Source organism: Lissotriton helveticus, chromosome 4_2 (assembly GCF_964261635.1).
Source record: "Lissotriton helveticus chromosome 4_2, aLisHel1.1, whole genome shotgun sequence".
NCBI classification, from domain to species: Eukaryota; Metazoa; Chordata; class Amphibia; order Caudata; family Salamandridae; genus Lissotriton; species Lissotriton helveticus.
In genome coordinates, this window is record NC_136064.1 from 2,198,679 (window position 1) to 2,220,197 (window position 21,519).

Here is a 21,519-nt window from a genome sequence, read left to right on the forward strand (position 1 = left end):
GCTTGGTATAGTCAGGGAATATGAGGATCTTGTGGTTGTCATACATTAAGGGTTCTTTTGCGCGAGCCTGTCACAGAATAACATCCCGGTCATGGAAGTTGAGCAGCTTGGCGATCACCGGCCTAGGGCGAGCACCTACAGGCGGCTTCGGGAGAAGTGCTCGGTGCGCCCTCTCAACCACGAAGCAACGAGACAGGGACTCCGGGGGGAGCCACCCCTCCAACCAACGGGTCAGGAACGCCGCCACATCGCCTTTCTCGCTGTCCTCCGGAAATCCCACAAATCTGAGGTTATTTCTCCGGGCCCGTCCTTCGGCGTCCTCGACCCTGAGCGCAAGACCCTTCTGAATCCCCTCCATGGCCGCCACTTTCTTTTTAAGGATCACCACATCGTCTTCAACCCCCGTGAGTCTGGTCTCGGTTTCAGTGATGCGGGCCACCGCATTGCGCAGGTCTTGCCGGAGTAAGGTCAGCCTCCACAGCCCCAATTTTTGCATCAAGCATATCCCTGGACTGCGTTATAGCAGCCATGAGGGCCGCATTGCCCGGACCTGGTCCCTGTGAGCCTCCCGCGGCCCCGGCCCCGCCACTCGGCCCCGTGAACTTATCGATTGGGCCTTGTTTCGCAGTATTGCCACTATTGCCGCCCCTCGTCATGGTGAGTCGCTGGTACAAGTATATAGTGCAATCAGGCAGCAGGGGCACTGGAGTAGCGTTTTTTTTGTTTTCCAGACCGGGAGTGGGCCCTCGGCAGTAGCCCCCCGTCCCTTTAGGTGCCACAGAGGCATAATCGAGCCACTCAGGGGGGCTCAGTTACCACGCTACCGCAGCGACCACTATCCCCAGGTATAGGCACTAGTTCGCAGAGTATCGCTTCCAGCGTCACTGATGCACTGCAGGGGGGGCAGAAGCTCCAGTTCCCGACCAACTGCACACTCCGTCTGACCGCTGATTGTCTCTGCAGAATCGTGGTCAGGGGCAGCGACCCAGACCGGGCCCGCTAATAACCTCCACGCTCAGGACCCGCAGGCCTCTCCTCAGCTCCCGGGTCTCCGCCAGGAGGGGGAGGGGGGGAAGGGGCCCAAAGATAAAGCACCCCACTACACCCGGGTCACCAGGCTCCCGCGGTCCGATTAGGCCGCCGAATGGGAGCAGTCCCAGCCGAGCGTGCAACCCCTCCCCCCGCAACATCGCTCGCCTGGGATGGCGGCTTACCCGGCCTCCGACGACAAGCAGATCTCAGGACAGCGCCGGGAACCCTCGCATCGGCCGTCTGCCAGTCACCAAGCGGTCCCAGATCCTTCTGTCACCAGGTATGAAGTCCGGCACACTCTGCTCCGCAGCACGCCGCGCCGGCTCACTTCCGGCCGGGCGCGGGCAAACTCAAGGTCCCGGCTTCTCTCAGGCGGCACAGGCCTCTCGGTCACGGGACGCCGAAGTCCTGGGCACACCCCGCTAAGCCGCCAAAGTCGTCACCGGAGCCTCCGCTGTGCCCCCAGTCGTCAGGCTCCCCACCAGGGTTGTTGTGGGTTAGGGCGATGTAGGATTTAGATGAGGATGTTTCGCCGGCGGGACGGAGCTCTCTAGAGTGTGTCCGCCATGTTCGCCGCGTCGGCCACACCCCCCATTATGACTGTTTTTTAAAGAAATTTTTTATTCTTTTTATTAACTCACACAAAATGAAAACCAAAAACACAAAACAATAAAGTTACACTGGGTGGCATCCGAACATACAGTAGTTATTGTCACATCTTTCAAGTTACAGAATACAATGCAAATAATACCCAACGGGTTCAGGGATCCTTCGACACAACATGATCTTCCTGTGTGGCGGGGGTATCACAGATATCTCCTCTGTAGCCGTTCCAAGCCCCCCAAATGTTTCCCCACTTCCTGGGCCTACCCCTGGCCACGTACACAGATCGCTCTCTAAACATGCACCAGTCCAGGGCCTCCATCCATTTCCTGATATGTGGGGGCTGATATTGCGCTTGGCAATACCACATGCCAGCGTGACCCATACCTTTCCGTGAGACGCAAGATCAGTTGGTTCCCAGACATTCAATAGACAACAGCGTGCCTCCAACTCAAGGCCGACTCCCCACACCTCACGTATCTTGTCATGAACTGTGGTCCAATACCTCCGGATGACAGTACAGTCCCATAACATATGCATAAACGTTCCAGCCTCACCACATCCCCTTCAACACTCACCACTCGTAGCCAAACCCATTCGCACCAAGAGTTGGCCGGTAACATAGCAACAATGAAGGACCTTCAATTGCACCAATCGGAGTCTCATTTGTATAGCGATCACCCTTGGGGAAGATACGGCCTCCCTCCAGTCTTCATCATCTAGGATCAGCCCGTCCGCGTTCCATAAGAACCACGAGCGGATCGTTCGTGTGATTAACAAGCTTTTTATAGATCAGGGAGATCGTTTTCATCAGAAGAAGACCGTCCAACACCCGATCTTCCAATGGGGAAGCCTCCGGGGGCGTAACTCCCCCGGGAATACCAGCCAGCAACGCATGTCTAATCTGTATGTAACAAAACCGCTCGCTCTCCTGCAATTGATGCCGTTCCTGAAGAGCCTCAAACGTAAGGATCCCGTCCTTGCCCCACATATCTCCCACCTGGGAAATCCCAATGAGGTCCCACTTGTCAAAACCTTTAATATTCCATAAACTACCCAGGCGTTCAGCATTCCATAATGGCGTGGCCAAAGTTATTTTCCCATCCCATTTAAGGGAACGATTAGCCTCATGCCACACCTGAACAGCTACCGCCTCAGGCCCAACCAAGGGAAAGCGCCCCTGTCTGGCATACAGTGCCCTAGAGTACTCACCACCAGGTATCTGGCCGCGATCCAATGACTGTCTTTATTAATGGAATCCATCATTTCGCCGGCACAGTCTGGTTTTGTACCACATAGGTCCACTTCACTTAATCTGCGTACCTTATACACTGTATTGCACAGGATCGATCCCGCCACGCCAGCTGCCGCCGTCCTCCTGGATGCCGAAAAAGCATTCGATTCACTCAAATGGCCTTTTTTCCTGTCTGTCATGCGACGTATGGGTATGCCAGAATGCTTTGTTTCTACGGTAATAATATCACAACAGAGCCACCCAATAATCCCACAGGGACTGGGTATCTATGGTGGCGCTTCTGTACACTGAACCTACCACTAGATTACGCCTGAACTGCACTTTATCCAATCCTTTTACTCTATCTCGGGGTACGAGACAGGGATGCCCCTAGTCCCCACTGCTTTTTATTCTGGCCATGGACCCTCTAGTACGCCACTTTGAGGGAAAGCACTTGCACCGTGGCCTCCAATTCCGCACTGGCCCTCTTTTAGTTTCGCTTTATGCGGATTATACTATCTTATAAGTTAGGATGCCCCAGCTCAATCTGGAACCCTTGATATTGGAAATTGTCCGATTTGGCAAGTTTTCTGGGCTCAGCATCAACTGGCATAAGTCAGTTATTTTCCCGCTAACGGCTGGCACGACTGCCTGTCCTTGCGAGTTCCCGCTTGAGTGGTGCAGTGACGCGGTTAAATATCTCGATGTTTATGTCCACCTAGATACCACCACTATGGTCAGGCTGAACTACGGCAGGGCGATTAGCCCCCTTGAATAGCAGATCACAAAATGGCTACGACTGCCGTTATCAATGGCTGGGAGAGTTGCCATAATTAAAATGGTAGTCCTTCCCCGGTTCCTATATCTTTTTAATAATATTCCCATCCCTCTTACCAAGACCTTTTTTTCACAGCTGCGTACACTGTTATTGCGCCTTATTTGGGGTGACAAGACACCTCAGGTTCGCTTCCAGACCTTGACCCTGCCATATGAGAGGTGGTGGCTTTGGGGTCTCAGGCTTTTACTTGTATTACCTAATAGCACAATGTTGTTACGCACATGTCTGGTTTCACCCTGATGCACGAGTCCCATATTTAAAGCCGGAGGCAGACCTGGTGCTCCCACGGCACCGCTCTACTATCCTACCGACAGGATTCCCTCGAGACCCCCATGACATTCAAACTGTCTCCACCACATGTTGGGCATGGGACAGGTTGCGTAGACTGCTGGGACTCGAGCTGCTCTACTCTCCAGAGATGCCCCTAGCTAATCCTTCATTGCTTCCAATTACAGGTGAAATCTTGGTCCAGCGTACACTGGAGAAATTTCACATTCGCACAATAGGTGACCTATTTTCTGAGGGTCATGTCTTCTCGGTATCGGAGGAGGCCCGATTCACAGAACGCTCCTTTATGGACACCTTTGTCATGACACATATGCACTCCATGCTTCGGGCCACATTCTCATCATTCTCTTCGGCCCCCTAAACGACCCCACCACTGACACTGCTGATACAGAACCCTACTGGCGCACATTTGGTCTCGAAACTTTAAGCAATGTGGGGCGTCTAGACCTGTATCTGACGCCAAGGTACGTGCAGCTTGGGAGATGGATTTGGGTAGGCCCATTACTGACGACCAATGGGAACAGTGCTGTAGGGCTACCAAAGAGGTCTCGTTGAACAGCAGGAACAAACTACTTCATTTTAAGTTAGAATAGCCCACAAAGGGCCTCATCATTGCCGGAAGTGCTTGGCTCCATTTGCAGATTTTGCTCACCTCGCCTGGACATGTCCCAAGATGTCCCAAGATACACCAGTACTGGTCCCTTGTCCACTCCACACTGGGAGACATACTATCCATGCAGTTATTACCCACCCCTGAGATCGCACTGCTGGGTTATGTGGTCAACTTCCCTCGGAAGGTCAGAAAGGTGGCAGCTCTGGGCTTCCTGTGAGCCAAACGGTAGATTGCTTTATTGTGGGGTAGCAAGAGAACTCCTTCCCTGCAGGCACGGCTCCGGAGATTGGCTTTTTGCAATTTAAACTGCGAAGAATACTCCACTCTGATCCCTAGCTCGTCACGTCCATTAGACATCTGGGGCCCGTACATGGACTACATTGCCAAACATCAATTCAACCAGTGCTCACAGACGGCAAGTGGTATTGTTCCCGAGGGGTTTGTTAGACGTCAGTTCTGAGGGATGGTGATGAATGGAGGCTCTACCTTTTGACTGCTGCCGCTATCAATGCGATGTTGTCTGTAATGTTTCGATCGCTGATGAAGTTATTGTCTCTTTGTATTGAGTATCATTTTATTGATTTAATTGGGTGTATATCTTCAACTTCTGACCGTATTACACCGTCCACTTACATCGATATCTGTGAACATTTTACATTGTATTTGCTATGCATGTGCTTTATTATTACCGATGCTGTATTCTGCACTGTAATGATTATCCTATTCCTGTATGCAAAACATGGAAAATAAAGCTTTTTTAAAAAACAAAAGTGTGCTGCAATATCAGGAAGGAACTTAGTGAGAACCCAAGGTGCAGACTTTAGTCCAAAAGGGAGCACAATGAACAAGTAATGCATCTTCATCACATAGACCCTCACGAAGTTCCTGTGTATGGTATTCATCTGCACATACAAGTAGGTGTCCTTGAGGTCTCTGGTTGCCATGGGTCTCTTTCCACAGATATGGAATGACCACTTGCAGTGTGGCCATTTTGAACTTTTGTGTCTTTAAGAACTTGTTCAAAGCACAGAAGTCTAGGATGGGTCTGAGTGTCTTCGCTGGTTTTGGCACCAGGATATAAACAGAGTAGACCCATTGATATATTTCTTCCTTTGGGGTCTTCTCTATTGCCTGTTTGCTTAGTAGGTCAGTGATCTCTTATTGTAGATGCAGCATCTCTTGCTGCTGGTTCTTGTTTCGACCTGACGTTTGAAGTGCTTTGTTTTTGTTATACACAATAAACATGTTGTATTATATTTAGTGTCTACTTTTCAGAGATGTTTGCCCTCCATTTATGAAGAAATCCTCTGATCCTGCATTTCACTGGAGTAGGTGTCTCTGGCACGTCACTTGCCCAATGGTCCGACCACGGCAAGCGCTGTCTTGATGTAGTGGAGAATTTCCATTGTGACTGGGAACTATGAAAGCTGGTTGGTGGTTCCAAGCTGGCGTGGAGGTGGCGAGCTGCGACCCTCCCCTTGCCGGAAAACTTCTTGATGCTGTCCATGCTCAAAACCGGTCCTAAATTCCGGTATTCCTTCATCCTCTGCAATGTATCGTCTACTGCCAATCTGAAGAGGTTTCCTACCGAGATGGGCATGTTTACAATTGCCACTTAAAACCCCTTTTTGAAGCCAGACACCCTCAGCCATGCGTCTCTTCTTAGGAGAGTGCCCACACACAAGTGTCTGCTGGCTGTATCAGCTGCATCCAGTGCCAATTTTAGGCAAGTGTTGGAGATAGCTTTGCTTCCATGGATCATTGCCTTTGTCCTCTTCTTGCATTGTTCTGGAAGGTGCTACATTAACTCGTCCACCTCCTCACATTGTGCACTGGAGTTGGCAATGTGCCGTTGTGTGGTGGCTAATCACACGTCCTACCACCGTCCTCTTGCTCTCCTCGTTAGGAGAAGGTATTATGCCGGTGGGCATGTTGGCTCTTTTGTGCACCATGGAGACAATGATTGAATCAACTGTTATGCTGTCCGTTCTGTAACCGGCATCGTTGGAAGAATGCCTTTTTTTCTTCTCGACCCTGGCCAGAACAGCTTTGCTGAGGCTGGCTCTCTAAAGACCCCTTGCCCTTTTTTAGGTCTCGCCTACGACGAACGCGCTGAAAGCGCGTTCTCGCAAGCGAGAACTATAGTCGTCGTCTCAGCAGTCTGAGACCGACGGAGTGAGACAAGACCTGGCCGCGCGCAGCGTTTCTCCATAGGATAACGTTGTGCGCGCGGCCAGGTCTTGTCTCCACGGCATGCGAATGCAGACCGGATCGCGTCGCGCGCCTCTCTGGAATGCAGGGGGAGTCTGCAGAGAGGCACGCGGCGCTGATAAACAGGCAAGAGGCGCGTGTGGAATCCGAGTCTGCCAGGCTGCACGCGCTTTGCTGCCCGGCATTTACTTTCGCTGTTCTTGTTTCCTGAGTAGTTGCTTGTTTTACTTTCTGCAACCTCTCGTCGTGTTTTCGTTTGAATATTTAATTCTTGCATAATTAACTGTGGTAAATGCCATCTACGGCCCTGCACTCCAGATTTCAGCACTCATAACTTTACATTCATTTCCTCAGCAAAATGCCATGTTCCATTTCCAGGCACCTTTGATCAGCACGGTAACAGTGAGCACGGCACAGATTAATCGGTTTGTCAGTGGAAATACACGTACAGCGCTCCAATACCTTTGAGTTGATTTGGCACTAAAAGAAACATTTCTGTGTTGGGTAAATCACAGCTTGTGATGCTAGGCAATTCTTGATCGCGCTCATGCCAGGAGTCTTCCACAACACTCTTGCACATGACTTTGAGCCGAGGCTGCGGCATAGATTTACCAACAGAATAGTTTAAATTGACTAACAGGGCCAAAGTATTTTCATCACGCAGAAGTCAGCGACTGATATGCAAATTACCTTGTAACATGAGGCACGTAGGTTGTAGACGATGTATATGACCATTTGTCATGTACCAAGTGCTCTATGAAAGTGCTATAAGACTTGCCATTTAATAATAATAATGCCATTTATTTATCAGTTTTCAAAACCAACACCTAAATAAAAAAATTGTCATTTACAATGCCAATAGCTCTAACTTTTGCTAAGGCGAGACCGTTGCATTGTAAATGCTTGTCTAGAATGGTGTTTAGCATCGGTAGGATTTAGTTTTGTTGCGGAGATGTTAGCAGGGTCTCCAGGAGGAAACAAGGTTCATGCTGCCTATACTCCAGCAGGACTCCATTCGTGTCAGCTCCCAATCTTGACCAGGGTGATGTACACTGCAATGTCATCTTGGGTTGTAGGTCAGAGGGATATGTGTTGATCCTAACTTCAGGAAATCACTTTCTAGATCCAGCCAATGCTCCTCTTTTGATTCTAGGTCCTGAATAGAGACCTGCACACAGTTTCTTTCTTACAGGTCCCCTTCCTCATAAAGGATTTCCTCTTCCTCCTCTTCTCTGGGCATCAGCAGGAGGCTATTCCTCTTCGTGGGCCAGCTCCGTCTGAGGCTTTGAAGCAATTCAAAATCCTTTAAGGGAGTCATCTCGTGCTTTCTTCTTATGAACAAGACATATTTTACTTTTGACATAGATAGCTTTTTGCTTGGGGTCCAGAATGAAGGCCTTCTTCTTTGGTGTTGACAGCCCTTCTCTTGTGCCACCTTTGTTTCATATCTGTTGTCTTCATTACTCTACAGTCTGAGGACATTAGAGGGGTTTTCTGCTGTGACTGTTATTGTGCAGTATACCCACCTCTGCTTCTTGCTTGATCTTCAGGGTCTAGAGTAGGAACTCGGTAAATGAGTTGCACCTTTATGAGCTATGTTCTTTTGCCAGACAAATGCTGCAAACTCCATGGCTATATTTCTACGCAAACTTGTGGTGGCACTTCAGGCAGAACCGAAACTAGGTATACTCCATCCACGCTATTCATTCTCCAACCCACGTGGTTGATGTCTTCCTGTCAAAAAACTCCTGAGACTTTGGTTTTCTTCAGTGTTAACTCAATTTCCTTGACATTAGTTGTCCATTCTGTTGTCCTCTTCTAATTTTCTAACCTTTACCAGTGATCCTTTGGCGAAAACATAATCTTTGGCTCTTTTATGGCTTCAGGGTTTCCAGTTGTACTCCCAGGCCCAATATAAGAGGAAAGTAACTGAAGATGGCGACTACACAGAGGGGTGGGAGTGCGTCAGACGTATTGTAAGGAGGGGCACAAATGATCAATAGTGAAACCCGCAAAAAGGGGGAAACAACTGTAATAATGCAAAGCATGTAGATCTAAAAAACATTCACGCTGCAAAACCATTCCCAATGAACCACAGAGCTGTGCTAGTCAGTAGCAGTCCCCCATCTTCTTCCAGTGCTTCCTGCATCTCTGGTTTCTGCAGAACGTTGGCCTCCCACCCCACACCAGAGTGGCTAATGCTTGGCAACTACAGCCAGTCTTCCGCCCAGGAACGAGAAACCCAAGCTGCTGACCCCATTTTACAACCCTCCAAAGAGCTGAGCTACCCTCATCTTACCCCTCTCCAAACCTGAGCAGTCCTTGGCTATCCCACAACCTACAAAGTCTGTGCATAACTCACACAGTTACCTCTCCTCCGCTGAACACACTTATACCTCCACTGGAACAGTTGTTGAAATGCCACCACAAATGTCCGGGCAATGAGGAAGTTTGTCTCGGAACGGGCCAATGGGGCAGTGTTACTTCATTTTGTGCAAAGTTAGAACACCCTGCCTGGCTGCACAACCTTGCAAGTGGATGTTTTCTGTTTGCCCACAACTAACACCAATGGTTTGTCTCCGTGCTGTAGAGCGATACCTGCTGGGCATAGGATCCATAATTAACCGGTCCATTGTAATACTAATTAAACTGTTAATAGAGGTGTCAGTTTTTATACTACAATATTTGACACGAATACCAATTACAATGGTTCAACTATTCATTGCATCGAACTTTGAACATATATGAATAGTGATCAAGTGTGATATGTCTCTTAAATTGTTCCATCCCCGCACCTTCTCTTTAACCGCATGCGTGCGGGCGGAATTCCGCCCGTACGCTGAGTTTTTTAAAAACGCATGTTACGTGACGAGCTGGGCTCGTCATGAGCGTGCGAGGAGGCTACCTCATGACGAGCCCAGCTCGTCATCAGCGTCGAAGGGGTTAACACAAACTTACCTTGTGGTACAATCTGTGATTTTCCCATTCTAATAACTTTTGAATTGATTTTCTAGTCTGGAAAAAAGAAAAAAAAGATTCAAGGTTTATTTAAAGCACCTGTTATAAGTTACTCATGTAACAGATGGATATATAGATACACTTGTAGACAGACAGTTCAGAAAGTCAGTATCAGAGCTCAGTGAGTTAAAGAATTGATGCTGGCATATGAAGTAAGTGGTAGGTCAAAGGTGCAAATCACAGCCTGATTAGCCAAGGCATACATGAAGCTCTATATAGAAAGCAAGTTATTATTTTTATTATTATAACTACACACAAAATGGGTTTTTGTGAGGATGAAAGGAAAAAAGAGAGAAGACTTTTTACAGTAGACTTGTCTAAGCTAGACTCACTGAGCTCGTAACCCAATCAACTCTAATGCTTCAATGATTGTTTAAACATTCTCTATAGAAATTGACAGAATTAATTTGTTCAGTTATTTCTTAGCTGGCCCTATCACAGGCTTGAATGCTTTAAAGTATATTTGGGAAGCTCAAACATTAATAATGGGTGAAGATGAGAGATTACTTTCAGCGCACTAAACTTATACATGAAAATGTCAAACTTCTTCACAAATGAAAGGTAGTATGTTTTAAGAGGGCATGTGCATGTTGTCTTACAGATTAATATACAGCAGCGTAATAGATTTTATTTACTTCTGTCATGTTACAGAGTAACCATACTGAAGAATCTCCTTTGGAGATTTAGAAGGAAGCTTATGGAGATATCAAGTAGTAGACCTAATTGAAGGACAGATTGTTTCATATAACTGCACGGCTAGCCTCTACAAGAGATGAATCATGAACATTTGGCATATTCCTTTTTTTTAAAACTTTATTTTGAACAATTTTTTATCAACATTTGCTTTACTCATTCATTAAATGTAACAATTCATTGAAGTACATGGGAATACAAAATATGTAAACCAGTCTTAAGCATTAGTATAGTAATGCCAAGTATGTGTACCTATTGAGGAACATTATACAAGTAAGTGCCGGATTAGAGGCCTCTCTCCTCACTTCCCTCTATCGAACCCCAGCAACCATCCCACTCTTTGGAGTGTGACTCTCTTTCCCATGCAAATAGGAAGGGCAAGGCCAACTCGGTCCTAGGCTAAACCTGCTATATCATCATGGTTGTGTCAAAAGTGCAATGGAAATTTTGGTCTTTATTCTAGTTGATCTGGGATTCTTCCAAACCATCCACACAATATCCTCCAGTTTGGTTGCTGATGCGGGGCAAACTAGCATTTTCTATAATCCCTAGTGACATGTCTAAGTCAAGGACTTCAGCTGATCTTTAAAAAATAGATAAACACATTCTTGATAAAAAAGGACACTATTCTTGATGCTGAACTTTCATGTTGACGAGTGAGATGTAGGTCGATTCGATTACAAATCTTTATTCGAATTTTTTCAAATCCATAAAAGCAATTACATATATACAATCCCAATAAAAAAGTTATGATACGAAATACATTAAAAAGCAACAATCATTACAAAATTACATATTGTTTAGCAGCTACAGTACGAGAATTATCTCAAGGGTTTTCCATTGTTTTACGTACATAAGTAATAACTCTCAAGAAAGTACTGGTGCGGAATATCAATTCATCAGTATGCAGGGTAAGCAGCATCAAATAGGACTGCTCCAGGGAAAGTGGTCTTTGTTCCTGAAAATATGGAACTAAAAACCATTTGATATATTTTAAATAAAATTTGCAGATAAAGAAAAAATGTAGATCATTTTGTAAACTCACTCCATCACATGGGCAGAACTTATCTTCAGATTTTATACAAAAATAACCTAATGGAAAACATAATAAAAATCTAACAGTACCTGCCCTTGGACGAAACAACAGTGATCTTTCCAAATTCGTCATCGGTAACGTAAGATACAATGGAATTGGTTGTATATACAAGTCTTTGTTCATATAGGCCTGGACGGTTGATTTTGTTAACTCCCCTTCCAATCTCTCTTTACTATAAAATGCGTACAGTGCAAACTTTGTCTCATTTTTGTCTATCGGCTCAATCTTGGTGGGATCGGAAAAAAGGTGACCTTTACCCACACTACTCAATTTATTAAAAACTCCAGAGAGCCAAGGGATTTTCATCCCTTTCTCACAGTTAAGATAATCCCTTATGATTTCATGGGTGAGAGAGGCCGATTTATTCCTTCAGATAGCCAGCCAGAACAAGGCTGGTCTTGTTGCTATAAAATCCGATATGTGGTGCAAATTTAGTTCACAATGACAAATATACTCTGAGGTAGAGATGGGGACTCCAAGAATTTTCCTGCAAAAACGATTTTCCTCAGTTTGAATGCTGGGTATTTTACCCAGACCCCATATCTTAGCCCCGTATGTTGCTACCGGAGCACACTGGAATTTAATTTTTTTTTTAATTGTTCTGATAGCATCTATTTTCTTGGGCCGTGGGAGACTAAGAATCGAATTAATAGCTTTTGAGAACGTGCTCGAGGCGTGGACTAAGTGTCCACTCCACGAGCCGTTCGCAGCAAAAACTATTCCTAAATAGGGAAAAGTATTTGTAGAATAAAGTTTGTCAGTTCCCACCGAGATGACGCTAAGCTGTCTTTTCCCTGGCCCACAAGACATGATAAAAGATTTTTTTAAATTTACTTTGAGGTCTAAATTATCCATATACTGTGCAAAACTTTTAACCAGGGTTCGTAAGGCATTTGGTGTAAGGCCCATAAGGACAGCATCATCTACATATAGCAGTGTCGGTAACGGTCCCCCCCTTATTTTCGGGACATCCGTATTTGCCAGTTTTAGGGAGTTATTTAGCCCATTAATGTAAAAAATAAACAGTAGGGGTGCTAAAACGCACCCCTGCCTAACTCCTCTTTCCACCTTAATGGCCCCGGAGATTTCCCCCGCCATCCCGATCCTTACTTGGGCTTTTGTGTCGGTATGCAGATAGGCCAGAAAATGTACAAGGGGCTCATCTAAGCCATAGTCCAGGAGAGTAGACCACAATTCGGTTCGGGTCAAATTGGGTGACTTCCTTTCCAACGCCAGGCTTGTGCAGTGTGGGGTCCCGCAGGGCTCTTCTTTGAGTCCTACGCTCTTCAACGTTTATGTGGCCCCACTTGCTAGGCTCGTTAGAACTTTTGGATTGGAAGAGCTCTCGTACGCCGATGACACCCAGATCATGGTCTCTCTGTCGCAATCCGTTGAGACCACGGCCCTAAATTTTAGAAATTGTATGGAAGCAGTGGCAGGCTGGATGGCCTCGAACTTCCTCAAATTAAATGGGGAAAAGACGGAGATTCTGGTTTTTGGTGGAAATAAGGAGGTTTGGTCAGCCGATTGGTGGCCACAGACACTGGGAACTTGTCCCCAGACTTCTTCCGTCGCCCGCAACCTGGGAATCATATTTGATACCTCACTTGCTTTCGATAAGCAAGTAAATAAAATGGTCTCAACCTGCTGCGGGGTTCTAAGGGTGTTAAGAAAACTTACCCATTACCTCTCTCCTGACGCCCGGAAACTGGTTGCGGTTGCCCTCCTATCCTCGCGACTGGACTACTGCAATACCTTATATCTCGGCATGAGCAATAAATTACTCCATCGCTTGCAAGTCGTCCAGAACGCTGTAGCGAGGTTTGTCGTTAATGCCCCCAGACGCTCTTCAGGTACCTTGATCAGGAAGAATCTTCACTGGCTCCCTGTATATGCTAGGATAAAATTTAAAATTTTGACCATCACTCACCTGGCTCTCCATGGTGCTGGTGCTGAGGGCATTAGGTCCCTAGTGTCAACCTATGTCCCCGGTAGGGCCTTGCACCCTGCCAGTCAGAGTTTGCTGACTGTCCCCCGAGTCGCCAAGGCGAGATGGGGAGGCAAGGCTTTCGCCTCTCTCGCTCCCAGACTCTGGAATGAGCTCCCCTTGGAACTCAGGGTCCTCTTCCGAAAGGGCCTTAAAACTCTGCTTTTTACTGAAGCCTACTCCTAGGCCTCTATATTTTATATCTCTTTACATGTACTTGGCTATTTACCATCAATTGCGCCTTGATACCTCCGGGGAAAGTTGCGCATTACAAATCTCTATTCAATCAATCAATCAATCAATTTGGACCTATTTACTAGGTCAAATGCGGACGATAAGTCCATAAAGGCTAAATAAATTGGTGACGACCTAGCGATGTTATATTTGCCAATTACTAAATTTAAATTCAAGCACTGCTCTGTCGTCCCAACCCCACTTCTAAAGCCCATTTTCTTTTTTTTTTTGCAGAGTTTTATATAGCGCGAACTAGACCCGAACCGAATCAGGTATCAGAGCGCTTTACATAGCACCAGTTACGTTACATGAGGACACACTTTCATTTTAGCAAAAATTACAATGGTTTTTAGTGGCCTCGACGAGGTCCTAAGGAAGATACTTTGGTTATGAACGCCGGAATCTTGAGATAGCTGCGTTACTGTTTGGCAAAGGACTCAGCGGTGATTAACTCCCGCTCTGACGCCGCCATACGAGCGACTGAAATTTGCATTGCGTAACGTTCCCCTCGATGGAAACAAAGCTTGGCTCAAGGAAATAACACGGCCACAAAAAGACTGAATAGATGACCTTCTGGAAACGGAGAATCTACAAATAAACAGTATTAGTCTCCCCATTTACCGACGTTTAGTGCACAGACTACGTGGAAGCTCACGTCCTGATGATGATCTAAAATACCCTAGATCGAAACGCCGTTGACAAACTCAAGGAAAACTCCCCTATTTTTCATTGTATATAATTCTTGTGGGAATAACCTTGCGGTGACATCTTTGTATATAAATGTATATAAATGTTTTTTAATATATTCATAAAGTCACTTTGAGCACTTTTTTGTCACATATGTGAGCACCTGTTAAGGAAGTAATTATCGTTATTATTTTTTGAACAATATTGTAATAAAATTGACCTATATGGTATTCTGCCAAGACTCTCTCCCTGAATTAATTAATTTTATGAATTAATTTCATAACCAAAGTATCTTCCTTAGGACCTCGTCGAGGCCACTAAAAACCATTGTAATTTTTGCTAATACTTTCACCCCAGGTTTTACTAATGGGGTACCCTTGTTTTCTTTAATTACACTTTCATTTTAGGCACGGGGAGATTAAGTGATTTGCCCAGAATCACAGGAGGTTTTTGGCGTTGTTACCGAGGCTCGAACCCAGATCCCCAGGTCCGAGGTCGAGCGCCTTAGCCGTTAGGCCAACTCCTCTCCTCATTTGACAAGGATCTAAAACGCCCATTTCCTCTGCCCAGTCGTTTACTCTGTTATATATAACTCGTCCCAGAATTTTCAGGGTGTTATCTAGGAGTGAAATAGGTCTATAGTTTGCTGGATCTGTTCTCTCCCCCTTCTTGTAAATTGGCACTGTTATACTTGTTGACCATGTATCTGGCACTGGCACTAGAGGTAGGCTGTTAAAAACATTTGTTAATATGGGTGCCCAGAGTTCAGGTTTCCATTTGATAATGTCTATTGGAAGGCCGTCTGGCCCAGGGGCCTTATTGCCAAGGCTCTGTGGGATTGCCACAATCACCTCGCCTAAACTAATCTGTAAGGAGCACAGTTGACCAGGTGTATAGTTGTCATTGACATTAACATTTGGGGGTGTGGCATATATTTTGGAGAAATTATCTTCCCACTGATTACTCGGGATAGTACAACTAATTGCAGATAATTGGTTTCCCATATTGCGCATAGTTTTCACTGCAGACCAGAAGGTCGTTCCATTCTTCCCTGCTGCAGATTCAGATAGCTCCTCCCAACGCTCTATCAAAATCGCTGCCTTACGTTCCCCTATTGTGGATTTGTACTTCTTTCTTGCCACCCTAACCTCCATTTGACATCTGGGTTTTGCACTCAGTGCTTTACATAGAGTCCTGTTAGCAGCTGAGCAATTACTATCGAACCACCTGGGATCCCTATCTATTCTTTTGTTGGGGACGATTAAGAGTGACTTTATAACAGAGCACAGATTAGAAAAGTCTGTTATTATCCTTAGGTTATTCCCATCTGAGAGTGTGCATGAGTCGATCAGATGTTGATGCTCGTTTATGACAAGCTCGACTATGCTTCCACTATCGACCCCCCTCCATTTCAACCTCAAGTTGTTTGTGGCGGGGGTGATCTCTCTGGCACCTAGTGTGCGAGCGAACACTGGGGAGGGACCCAAACTAATATTCGCCACTAGTGCATTATTATCCCCAAAGGCGGTTTCTAGAACTTTAGCCATTGTAAGACAATCAATTGACTCAGATGACATAAAGATATAATCAATGGTGGTAGAGTAGTCTCTACCTCTAAATGTCAGTACGCAATTAATTGTAGGGGTAGGGCTTACATTCATGGCATTGGTTAAAATATGCTCATGGATTAAGCAGTCCAATTCTATGCCCCTTTTTACTGCTTGATCAGTTTGGATGTTTGCCACATTTAATCCAGAATTTGGAATCTTTGCATTAAAATCCCCGGCTAGGATAATCCTATTACCCATGCTTTTATCTAGTGAATCGGTCACGTCAGATAGAAATGTAAAAAGTTCTATAACATTTTTATTTGGGATTGAACAGAAATCATGGTTATAAAAATTAATCACATAAAAAGGGACCTTTCTTTTATATTCAATGATCTGAATATTCGGGCTATTGGTCAGTATTGTCTTTATACTGCCACCTGCAGTTATCCTGATACCAATTAGTAACCCGCCCGCGGGCCGACCAAAATCAGGCTTGGTTGCAATTACGCTGTTACAGTAAAAGCCCTCTATATGGAGATCGGTAATAGCCCATGTCTCCTGGAACATTATTATGTCTTTATCTATCAGATAATATCTTTAACCAGTCTGGATCCGATAATCTCGGTTCCAACCCTGCAACGTTCCAGATAAGGATCCTAAGGTCATTATTAGTCGACTTATTTAGACATGATTTTCCAGTTTTCCCATTTATGGCCGCCTCTTTTAAGGGCCTATATTTAACTGACACGCTATCTACACCACCCCCAGGGCTTTCGATTGCTGCAATCTCCATGCTATTTATCCCTATAGCTGGTGGGCGCTGTATGATAAGCGCTGCAGCTACATCTGCTTCACTATCCTCAGGAGTGGGCTTTGCGTAACTGTCGACCATCTGATTAACTCTTCCGTTAATTTTCCTGGACCCCTCCCGATCTCTCTTGGGGAACTCAGTCGGTGCTGTCAGTCAGTCAATCATCTCCAAGCAACTATACCTGTTAGTGGTCGGAATCCCTCTATAGGTTTCCATGAATACTCCATCTCTGCTGGGATTCCCTCCCCATTCTCCCCAAACTCCTCCCCAATCCCGGTAGCCTATTTTGCTCCAATTCCCATCATAATCTGGCCCAGCACGACTCCCAGGGGGATAGAAGAAGGAGAGTCGTTTAGTTTCAATACATTCATTACACCCTTTACACCATTCACGCTGAACTCACCGCCCTTCTGAAAAAACCAACAGCAGACCCCACCGAACTCAAAAACTACCGCCCCATCTCGCTTCTTCCATTCCTGGCCAAAGTCATCGAAAAAGCTGTCAACAACCAGCTCGCCGCCTTCCTCGAAGCCAACAATTCACTCGACCCTTCACAATCTGGCTTCCGAGCCAAACACAGTACTGAGACCGCCCTCATCGCAGCAACAGACGACATTCGAACTCTATTGGACAATGGAGACACAGTCGCCCTCATCCTCCTCGACCTCTCTGCAGCCTTCGACACAGTCTGCCACAGCACCCTTTTACAACGCCTCAGAAACATCGGAATCCAAGGAAAGGCACTGGAATGGATAACCTCGTTCCTCACCGGAAGAACCCAGAGAGTCCGCCTCCCACCATTCAAGTCCGAGGCCTCTGAAATCATCTGCGGCGTACCGCAAGGATCCTCACTCAGTCCCACCCTCTTCAACGTATACATGAGCCCCCTCGCGGCCATCGCCCGCCAACACAACCTCAACATCATCTCTTACGCGGATGACACTCAACTGATCCTATCTCTCACCAAGGACCCCAGCACCGCCAAAACTAACCTTCACGAAGGAATGAAAGAAGTCGCCGAATGGATGAAACAAAGCCGACTGAAACTGAATTCAGACAAAACAGAAGTCCTCATCTTAGGTAAATCCCCCTCTGCTTGGGACAACTCCTGGTGGCCGGAAGCCCTCGGAAATGCACCCATCCCGACAGACCACGCACGGAACCTTGGTGTCATCCTGGATTCCTCACTATCAATGAACAGACAAGTCAACGCCGTATCCTCTTCCTGCTTTAACATTCTTCGCATGCTCAGAAAAACATTTCGCTGGATCCCCACCGAAACAAGGAAAATAGTCACCCACGCTCTGGTCACGAGCCGACTGGACTACGGAAACACCCTCTACGCAGGTACCACCGCTAAACTCCAGAAGAAACTACAACGAATCCAAAACGCCTCAGCCAGGCTCATATTAGACATCCCACGCAACGAACACATCTCTGGTCACCTTAAAGATCTCCACTGGCTACCTGTCAATAAGAGGATTACTTTCCGACTGCTCACCCACGCACACAAATCACTCTACGACATCGGACCAGATTGCCTCAACTCTCGACTGTCCTTCTACTCCCCCTCCCGCCAACTTCGCTCCTCCAACCAAGCCTTCGCCACTGTACCTCGCATCAACAAGACCACCATGGGAGGCAGATCCTTCTCTTACCTGGCTGCCAAAACATGGAACTCACTCCCCGCTTACCTTCGCCTCACCCAGAATCACCTAGCGTTCAGAAAGCAGCTTAAAACGTGGATATTTGACAAATAATCCTCCTCCCCTTCCTAAGCGCCTTGAAACCCTCTGGGTATGTAGTGCGCTATATAAATCCTATGACTTGACTTGACCCTTGAATTCTCCATGAGTATATATAATCTGCTGTACGTGGGTCCTCAAAATTGATTATAACACAATCGCCCTGGGTTCTTTTCCTCTCTTGTCTCACCCAGGGCGCTCTACGCACCATTAGTATCCTGCTTGTCCAATGAGGAGGTAGCGGTCGATTAAGGTTGAGCCAATGTTGGACTTTATTCATTAAAGACCAACTAGGTTCGTCTATATGATCAGCCACCTCTGGCACCCCAGTTATGACCACCACAAGGGGACTTGCTTCTGGAGGCAAGTTAACTGCGAGTCTGCCCTTTATTACTCCCCTATTCCAGTCCCTTTTGGGGAGTAATGTGGAGGCCTTGGGTATATTATCTTTCTGCCTGGTAAGCACAATGGGGATTGCCGATTTATCTGTCGTTTTATTAGCAGGGGCCGACGGAGTCTTTGGCTTCGCATTTACATTTGCCACTGGGGCAGGTATTTTCTTAACTAATGAGCCTACTGATTTGTTAATACTAGGTTTAGACCCCCCAGGCGTTAATGCCCCATGGTTGGGAGGATTTTTGGGGAGGGCACTCAATTCGGCCAATTGTTTTTAGGGCTCGGACTCCTCCCCACTGTAAGTGGGGGAGGAGTTTCGAGATCCTAATGTTATAAGAAAAAAAAGAAGAAGTATCCTTAGGGCCTTGGCGAGAGGAATTCCACACATTCCTTAGCGTTTTCTGTCATCTGGCCAGTGATTCGTCTTCCTTGTGTTTTCGTTTTAATAGGCTTGAAGTGATAGGGTAAATGTAGTTTTGTTCCGCCATTTTGGGCATATTTCGTTCGTGCTCGCGCAAAGAAGTACATAAATTATAATTAGGAGCTGTCAGGGTGCCTCCGTTAGTGAATCCAGATGGCCGGGCGCGTTCACAATTCTGCAGCTCTCAGCGCGCAGCTTCCTTGTATTGGAGAGCCTTTGCACGAGGGGAGGCTGTTTTCCGCTCATCATTGAACAGTGGCAATTTTGGCACAGCTCGGAAAGGGGCGATCCCGGGTCTGCTGCCCTGGATTCCGGTTTCGGATACGATTGTAGTTGGCTTGTGCTTTAGAGCTTGTCCCATGCAAGCCAGTTTCAGACCGTCGGCAGGGACACTTCTAGTGTTAAGCCCGCAATGCCCGTGTAAGTTAGGAGGCATTAGTTGACCGCGCTCCGCGGGCAGAGGTGCAGCGCTTTAGGGCTGCGGCGGCGAGCGGAGCTTTGAGTTTGCCCGATCTAGCGAGTTTGGTGAGTAGTTTCTTTGTGAAGGTGCAGACTGTGCTTGGATGATTTCCTGAGCAGAAGTTTCTAGTGTGCCATTATTTTCAGATTAAGTAGTTATACCGAGTTAATAACTTTTCCTTGCGTTAGCGAGGGGTGCGAAGAAGTTGCATCAGGAGTGAATCAGAAGTGTTCGATAACTTTGAGCGTAGGCTTTACTCACGCGGATATTCTCGCCATAGCCTGAGGGAGCCGCAAGGGAGGGGAGTCGACTGTTAGTCCCCCACCCCCCCCTTCTAACACTCGTGGGGAAGGAGCAGTCCAAGCATTGCTGTATTTGTGATGTCTAAGAGGGGTGGCTAGGATTTCCCCCGAGACTTTCACAGGACACAACGTTTCGTGATTCACCTCCAACGGTATGCCCGCCTGAAGGTAGTTCTCTGGACGGGACGTTTATTTGTGAATGGATCCTGTTAAGCTGTTGCAGGGGTGTCGTTTTGGACGGTTGTTGACCCTGTTACTTATTTCCGGTCTTCATTGCAAACTGTAAACCTATTCGCAAGGATTCTTTTAGGAAAGAGTTCAGTTTTGACAGAAGTAAGGTGTCTCTTTCGTTTTATTTATTTGAACTTTAGACGGGACGGCATCCTTTTCTCATCGGTACCGTCTCCACGCGGTGTTTTCTGCGGGCCGAGTTTGCGTGTGGGGAGCTGGCGCATAGTGTGGATCACTAGGGCCCCCCGTAAGTGGCACGCACCAGGAACCAACACTATAGAATGCTATTTCAGGTTCATCGCCTCTGCTGTCCGGCTTACCTCTGTGCGGTAACTTTGCGCCTGCGGGGGGCGAGCAGGTGGTTCAACGGGGTGGACATAGTCGGGAGGTTGGCTACTAATCTTTGGCGATGGGGGGGAAATGGCGCGAAAGCTCGTCGGCCATTTTCGTCCTCCCCCACCCCCTTTCCGCTCTGGCCATTTTGTCGGGTCAGTGGTCCATCCTTCTACCGGCAGACGGGCTTCCGCTTTTCCTGTCTTTTGGTGCGATCGCTTTATTTATATTTAATTTATGTATTTAGACCCTTCCTATATGGCGCGGACTTTTACCATAGGCGTTGGTGCACAATTAGTTTTCAGGCCTGTTTTGTGAAGCGCACTAAGTACGTAGCCGGTTAGGGGCCATTCTCATTTTCCTTACACGCTTGGGAAGCGTGAATCACTATCCGTCGGAAGCGTGATGATGATATATAAGTACGCAGGGGTAATTTTAAGAAAATTCACTTTTCCCCCGCGCCTGGAGGTTTAGGCATTGGGTGACATTACTAAGTGCTCCTAGAACCCCGGGCTAATCACGCGGTGCTCATTACGAATGGTTTACGTAGCCTAGGCTCGTCAGCATGGTACTTTTGCCTACGGTGTGTTACAGGGAAAAATTGGCAAATTTTGCTCTTTCACGTTTTCCCTCGCAACAGCACAGCTTTGTACTTGCCAGTCTTCATTCCCTGCCAGTGTTTTGAGATATTACGTTGCAAGTAGGGGCCGGCGGGGTCATTAGTGATGCCCAGGGA

General features: G+C 46.7%; 1 protein-coding gene across 1 annotated transcript in view; it reads right to left on the reverse strand.

The window, feature by feature from the left end:
- The window catches only part of LOC144752171 (cysteine-rich hydrophobic domain-containing protein 1-like), a 282,315-nt gene that overhangs the window by 123,223 nt on the left and 137,573 nt on the right, over positions 1 to 21,519 (reverse strand). Inside the window, exon 4 of the mRNA XM_078640100.1 lies at positions 9,778 to 9,834. Within this exon, the coding sequence (XP_078496226.1) occupies positions 9,778 to 9,834 (57 nt within the window). The remainder of the gene's footprint in view (positions 1 to 9,777; positions 9,835 to 21,519) is intronic.